The 8,252-nt window shown below is 29.2% G+C and overlaps 1 protein-coding gene across 1 annotated transcript; it reads left to right on the top strand.

Moving 5' to 3' along the window:
- Positions 1–4,727: 4,727 nt before the first annotated feature.
- Positions 4,728–7,912, top strand: LOC145127206 (protein FAR1-RELATED SEQUENCE 5-like). Its single transcript, XM_079062438.1, has 6 exons — positions 4,728–4,884; positions 5,317–6,103; positions 6,255–6,478; positions 6,654–7,222; positions 7,385–7,411; positions 7,508–7,912. The coding sequence occupies exons 1-6, from the start codon at positions 4,728–4,730 to the stop codon at positions 7,910–7,912; spliced, it is 2,169 nt and encodes a 722-aa protein (XP_078918564.1).
- Positions 7,913–8,252: the final 340 nt, after the last annotated feature.

The raw sequence follows: 8,252 nt of genomic DNA, 5'->3' as shown, positions 1-8,252 counted from the left end.
GTGAATGTTATGGTCAAGGGCAAAATCGACCCCCAATTTTATACAGTGATGTTTGTCAGGGGTGAAAATCACAAATGTCTTTTTGCTCTTTGTGATAAGCACCTATTCTCAACTGCTTGCTTGGAGCATATTTTGGAGATTATCCACAGGTGCAATCAGAATTCTGCAGCTGACAAGAAGTTGTTTACTGACATGCTACGATGGTATATTCAGTTTCGGCAGACACTTCTTGCTTTAATTCCTCGGCTGTTCAAAGTTGTGAAGACAGAGAAAGCTACTCAACAGAAATAATCTCTCGCCTCATTCGACGCAAAGGGGGAGATTGTTGGGTTAAATAGTGTTGCATCATGGGCTCGGTCCTTAGCCCGGTTTTGTTATCCAGTTTGGGCCTGTCCAACTGTGATTGTTTTGTTTAGGGTTTAGTATTTAAGGTGCATGCATGCAGCCTTAGAAGATGGAGCTTTGATTATTATTGTTTTGATTTGTACTGTTTAATCTGTTGAAGATCTAATCGATCTAAGAGTTTTTCAACTCATCAATTTTAGTTTTCAAGAAGCTCTTCAAATATTTTGAAAGAAAATGGTGTTTATTTAAGTGGGAGCTTCTACAACAACATTGCAAGAAGATTTTTGGTCCCTTAAAATTTCCTTTTAGGAATGGACATGGCATTTTTGTGTTAGCTCACAAAAATGTCATTAGTTGGTTATGCTTATGCACATATAAATTTATGCATGTTTGTGTTGTTTATTTTATGCAAATATTATGTGTGGTTGATAAATTAGTTTTTTCACATGCTAAAATAATTTTGGACAAAATAAACATCACATGGAGTTTGGTTTTTAAAATTTATAATGTGAACATAAGATGTAACAAGTTATTATTTTAAAATAAAATCTGGTTTTATAAAAACGTTAATAATGTCAAATTTTGAAATACTCAAATATAAGTTTTAAAATGGTGATTTTTATAACTTATACAAACTCCAAATATATAAGTAATAAAATGAAGTTTTACTAAATATATAAAAAGGTTCAAATGCACTCAAACTTAATACCGTTTATTAAAATTGAATCGTGTAAAATTCTATAAAAACTAGATTTTTATATAGAACCTTTAAAAGTGATTGTCTTTTTGAGAATTGGTACATGGTTTATTATATGCATCTAGTAACAATGATATCATATGTTTTTAAAACTAGAATTATAAAACATATAAAAGACCCTTTCTACAAACCCCAAATCTATGCAATCCTTTTTGAAGAACACTCAGACATCTCTTGTATGTACTAGTGGGATAAAGAATAACTAACCACTTACTATTATCTTTTGATGGCCGAGGTCTCTTCGCGATTTTTATAACCAAGTTATACGCCCATTACACATGTTTTTCAAATTGGATGATTTGATCGAAAATCTTTTCTGATAAAGGATACTTATACAAGAGAGTTTCAAGGCATAGATGGGATCAAACATGTCTAATTAAATTTGTTATTAGCGATCCCATAAATCTAGGAATTATATTGTGAGATATAACTGATAATTGATATCTAGCAGGTTTAATACAAAAATGTGTTATGCTACAATGTATAAAGTGTTGCTTAAAAATAATATTCTTTCAGAATAGATTAGTGTTTTTGTTAGATTTTGATGTTTTTTTTATTTTTTCTTTTAGAATGTTGTTATTATTCAATGAATCACAATCATACAATGTAATTATTTGTTATATTATTAGTTCAAGAATTGATTTTGTGTATTCTTTTCAGAATGTATTTACTAGTTTATGGTTGACATTCCGCCATTCTGACAGATTAAAATCTAAAAATATATTTACTAGTTTATGGTTGGCATTCTATCATTCTGACAGAATAAAATCGGATTTTTAAATTTGAATTAATTTAAAATATTCAGATTTTTAAAAAATAAAGGAATTAATCATCCCTAAAAATCCGAAAATTTACTTTTTTAATATAGGTTAATTGACTAAAATGCCTTTATGCTGAAATTTGTGTGATTATATGGTACATGTTATCCTATTCTACTATCATAGACCCTCAGATCATGACCTTTGATTATATTCCATCCAATGGTCCAGATCTGTGCATTCTGACACACAATAGTTAGTAAAAACAAAATAACCTAACCCTATATATATATATATATATATATATATATATATATATATATATATATATATATATATATATATATATATATATATATATATATATATATATATATGGAAAAGTTCAATGGAGAATCATTATTAATCAAGGAACCAAAGAACCAATCCAAAGCGTCGGAATTTAAAGCGATCAACGGCAAAATGAAAGGTTGTAAACTTATATAATGGACGCACATGTACCGGATTATAACAAAACTCACTTCCCTTTTTTCATTTAAAATTTTTTTTAGGCCAAGTTTTTTATCGAAAAAAAAACCAAATATACCGTTGTTCACGATTTTTCGTCATCTTTCCATAAAGATTCATGATAATATATAAAAAACGAACTTTTTTTTCGAAAAAAATCCACTTAAATTTCTTAGTTTTTTCAATATTTAAGTTTATTTTTATCAAAAAAAAACTAATTATACCAAAAATATTAATTTTTTGTACTCTATTAATAAACACCAACACCAATTAAAAAAAAAAACCTTGAACATTGTAGATTCACACTGTGAATATAAACTGTAAATATTTCGATTTTTAACATTCACAATATGAAAAATCTCGAATAGTTCAGATTCACATTGTGAATCTGAATTACTATTATGCACACTCTGAATCTGAGAAGGTTCACAAAAAAAACCTCGATCAGTGTAGATTCACACTATGAATCTAAACTGTAAATATTTCAAATTTTAACATTCACAATGTGAAAAAGCTCCGATCAGTTCAGATTCACACTGTGAATCTGACTTATTATTATGCACACTGTGAATCTGAACAGGTTTACAATATGAATCTGAACAGGTTCACAATGTGAATCTGAATTGAAATATCGCTTTTTTTTAACATGAATATAAATCTGAACAGGTTCACAATGTGAATCTGAATTGAAATATCGCTTTTTTTAACATGAATATGAATCTATGTTTAAAAAGTACAAAAATATGAATTTTGATATATTTATTAATTTTTTTTTCTATAAAAAAGTAGACCTTAACTTTTTTCATCAAAGAAAATGAAATGAGTTTTTTCGAAAAAAAAAGTTCATTTTTTATATATCATTATGGATCTCTATAGAAAAAGGACGAAAAATCGTGAACAATGGTATATTCGGTTTTTTTTTCGATAAAAAACATGGCCTAAAAAAAATTTTAAACGAAAAAAAGTGGTGGATTTTTTTGTAAATGGTGGACCAATGGTTAAGGTCTATTTTTTTATAGAAAAAAGTTAAGGTCTATGGTGAGTCTCACCACTTCATTTTGTTGATGAAAAAAGTTAAGGTCTATTTTTTTATTGAAAAAAAAAATTAATAAATATATCAAAATTCATATTTTTTGTATTTTTTAAACATAGATTCATATTCATGTTAAAAAAAAACCATATTTCAGTTCTGATTCACATTGTGAACATGTTCAGATTCATATTGTAAACATGTTCAGATTCAAATTGTGAACCTCCTCAGATTCACAGTGTTCATAATAATAAATCAGATTCACAATGTGAATCTGAACTGATCGGAGCTTTTTCACATTGTGAATGTTAAAATTTAAAATATTTACAGTTTAGATTCACAGTGTGAATCTATACTGATCGAGGTTTTTTTTTGTGAACCTTCTCAGATTCACAGTGTGCATAATAGTAATTCAGATTCACAATGTGAATCTGAACTGTTCGAGATTTTTCATATTATGAATGTTAAAAATTGAAATTATATACAATTTAGATTCACAGTGTGAATCTACACTGTTCGACGTTTTATTTTTTTTTAAATCAATGTTGATGTTTATTAATAGAGTATAAAAAATTAATATTTTTGGTATAATTAGTTTTTTTTTGATAAAAATAAACTTAAATATTGAAAAAACTAAGAAAATTAAGTGAGTTTTTTTCGGAAAAAAAAATCGTTTTTTATTTATTATCATAGATCTCTATGGAAAGAGGACGAAAAATCGTTAACAACGGTATATTCGGTTTTTTTTCGATAAAAAACTTGGCCAAAAAAAATTTTAAATGAAAAAAAAGGAAGTGAGTTTTGTTATAATCCGGTCGATGTGCGTCCATTATAAAAGTTTACAACTCTTCCTTTTGCCGTTGATCGCTTTAAAATCCGATGCTTTGGATTGGTTCCTTGGTTCCTTGATTAATAATGGTTCTTTATTGAACTTTTCCCTATATATATATATATATATATATATATATATATATATATATATATATATATATATATATATATATATATATATATATATATATATAGGAGTAGTATCAATTGAGAACACCTAAAAGGTTGAGAACGTGAGAACACTTATCAGCCAATCATTTTATTAGGGTATTTAAGTAAATTTGTATTTAATATAATTTTTAATTAATATAATACAATTAATAATCAATATATTATCCATTATTATTTACCTATAATTAAGGGATATTCCATAGTTATCGTTGAATTGAAGATACGGTTTCCAATATACGATTCGTGATTTAGTCAATCGACAATTGTATCCGTAACATCGATTATGGTTGAAGATAACAACGTAAGAATTTGTTAACCCAAATTTTCGATGTCGGACTGTTTTGATTACAGTAGCGATGATACCGAACATGATGATCATTATGGCGACGAAGCATTCGACAATAATCAATATGATGAAGACGATTTCTATCATTCGGATGATCAATACAGCGGAAGAATTCAATTATCTGATAATGCTAGTGAAGGTAACAATATCAACATCTTTTAAATACAGTTCGTGTATTACAATCAACATTGAATTTGTGTATATGATGAATAAGACGTGTCATTTATTCAGTACATACTTGTATACGATTAATCATATACGTTTTATGTATTAATTAGTTAATGCTGGTGTATATCACAAATTGTTGTACATTGTTTCGTAAGTTTAATACAATGTTTCTTAAGTTTGATAAGCATTGGTGATTATGCGTAACAATCATATATGATAATGATTTAAATCTTTTGACATAGTTCTGTGTATTTTAAAATGAGTAAACACTTCAATTTTGATTACTGTTTCACACATGTTGATTATGATTAGAAAATTGTTTAGTTTATGAATACGTAATTGATCTAAATTTATATTATGTCTCTCATGTCGCATTATTGTTTTTTGTTGTCTAAAAAAACAGGTACAAATCGAACTGATTCTGAAGAGGAATTATTCAATAGTAATGTTGTTGACTCGCCTAGTGGGAAAACCAAGTTGTGGAAACCTATTGTTCCTAAAGAATTTATGCCAGATGTAGATGCTATTTATCAATCATTAGAGGAGGCGGTTGAAATGTATAAATTATATGCAGATAAAGCAGGTTTTGGTGTCAAGTTAAATACAGTAACGAGGTTTGGTGACAAAACCATTAAAAAAAGGTATGTAGTGTGCAACAAAATGGGTAAAATACCTAACAGATCAACTGACACTTTGGATCCTGACGGAACTGGAAGGAATAAACGAAACTCAAACTTCAGAATCACGGACTGCAAGGCATTGATAAAGTTTGAAAGGTTACATATGCGAACTAATGCTTGTAAAATATATGAGTTTGAAGAGAAGCACAACCACCCCCTAGAAACTAAAGAAGAAAGACGGTATTCCAAACATGCACGACGACTTAGTTATAAAGACAAGGAGTTTATAGTGTGTTCTTCAACATCTAACATTGGTGCAACAAAGGCACATAAGTTACAATCTAGTTTGCAAGGAGGTTATAAAAACGTTGGCCCTGAAGCAATTGATTATAAAAATTTTAGAAGGAAGATGGGAAACATTATAGGTGACAAGGATGCACAGCTGGTTGTTGACAAAATGAACATGAGGAAAGATGAGTTACCTAACTACACATTTGAGTATAAATGTGTTGATAGTGTGTTAAACGCAATGTTTTGGGCGGATGAAACCGATAAGTTATATTACAAGGAGTTTGGAGATGTGATCTCATTTGATGCTACATTCCGAACAAATAACTATGCTCTTATAGTTTTTTATTTTTTTTCTTTAAATATGAATATTGCTATTTTTTTGAGTTTATAATAACCGTTGAATTTGTTTTTAATTAACTTTTTAATACAGGTATGGAATGATTTTTGTGCCGTTTACAGCCATTGATAACCACAAACATTCAATAAACATTGGAGCAGGTTTGTTAAGCAACGAGTCAATAGAATCTTATCGTTGGTTGCTTGAAGCTTTTTTGAAAGCACATGGAAAACACCCTCAATTAGTGTTAACAGACCAAGATCCAGCAATTCTACAGGCCGTTGAAGCAATATTTCCTAATTCTAATCACCTCTTATGTATGTGACACATTATAAAAAAACTACAAGCTAAGGTGTGTATATTTTATTCATAGTTAACACAGAACATGTTTTATTCAGCAATGATTTAAACATTTTACGTATTTTTAAAATTAATTAGCATAGATATTGTTTATTCATAGATAATCTTATAAAATTCTAATGTTTTTTTTAGGTTTCAGCGGATTTTCTGAAAACACTGATTTTCGAAAGCGTTTTACTAAGCTTGTTTGGAATGTCAACATCGAGCCTAAAGTCTTTGAATCAAGGTGGAAACTGCTTATGAGAAAATTCAAACTACAAGACAAAAGATGGTTCAAAGACATGTACAAGGATCGAAAGCTTTGGATTGCAGCCTATTTTAAAGACATGCCACCACATGGTCTGATGAAATCTACTTCAAGGTCTGAAAGTGTCAACTCATTTTTTAATAAATACTCTAACTCTGGTAATTTGCTTATCTATTTCATGATGAACTACGACACCGCAATTGGAAAGCAACGAAATGGTCAACAGAAACTAGAACATGATACAAAAAATGCAAAACATGAAATGATGCTTCCAAGTGGATTACTAGAACATGCAGCTGCGGTTTACACTAAAACCGTTTTTTATGAGGTCAAAAAGGAAATATTTAAAGCAGCCTGGTACTGTTCTATTGACAGCGTTGAAATGATTGATGGGTGGCAAGTTGTTATGATTACACAAACGGATAAGAGCAAACAGTTGAAGATAAAATGCAAGGTTATATTCATTGTTGAAACGTTATTCATTAGTGATCATACAAGTATATTATATCATTATTTTTAAATTACATATACTTGTTTCAATATTATGCAATAACCACCAACTAATATGTTAATTCAACCAGTTACTAACATACATTATTTTTATTATACAATGTAGGTTGAACTAAAGTTGCCTGAAAAAGAAGTTAAATGTTCATGCAATCACTTTATACGTACTGGCATTTTATGTCGTCATATTTTTGTTGTATTGAAAAACAACCATGTTGAAGAGATTCCATAGCAGTATATTCTCAGAAGATGGAGAAGGGATGCAATTTCCAGCCATTTGCTTGCCATGAAACATGTTGCCATGGAAACCGAAGATGACACCTTTAAACTTCTAACAGAGGCATACAGCAATATTGAATACTGCTTGGATCATTTCAAAAGAAGCAAGGAGAAATTGTTGGAATTTGTTGAAAAAACACGTATCTTGAAGCAGGCAGCAATGGAGTTTGGCAATTCAAACCAATCATCATCTGATAATGATGAAGAAGAAATTATTCGGATGCTTGGAATACGCAGCATTCCTGATGAAATAAATATCCATCCACCTTCATCTATACGTACCAAAGGGAGTGGAACTAAGAAAAGAATGGTTAGTGCTACTGAGAAAGCTGTTGCAACTGCAAAGAAAAAAAACTAGAATTTGCACAGGTTGCAATCAATATGTTAACCATAATTGGAGGACTTGCAAAGTCAGACTTGCACGAGAGTCAAAACAACCTTAAAATGGCCCATTCATTTGCCCAATAGATTTTATTTTTCTATTAGATTTATGAATAAGAATATGTTTCTATGATTCAGTATGTTATTTTATCTTAAAACACCTTCATGATTTTTAACGTTTTGTTTTATTCAACAATGAATAATATCATAAACATATCTGGTAATCGTAAGAAATTAATGATATGAACAGGCATTTAAACATCTGTTATTTGATTAAAACGGTTTGCATTTAGAATAGATATATTTTTCCTTTGTTG

Source organism: Lactuca virosa, chromosome 7 (assembly GCF_052849685.1).
Source record: "Lactuca virosa cultivar CGN04683 chromosome 7, Lactuca_virosa_CGN04683_v6, whole genome shotgun sequence".
In the NCBI taxonomy this organism is placed as follows: Eukaryota; Viridiplantae; Streptophyta; class Magnoliopsida; order Asterales; family Asteraceae; genus Lactuca; species Lactuca virosa.
This window is presented reverse-complemented; position numbering and strand designations above follow the sequence as displayed.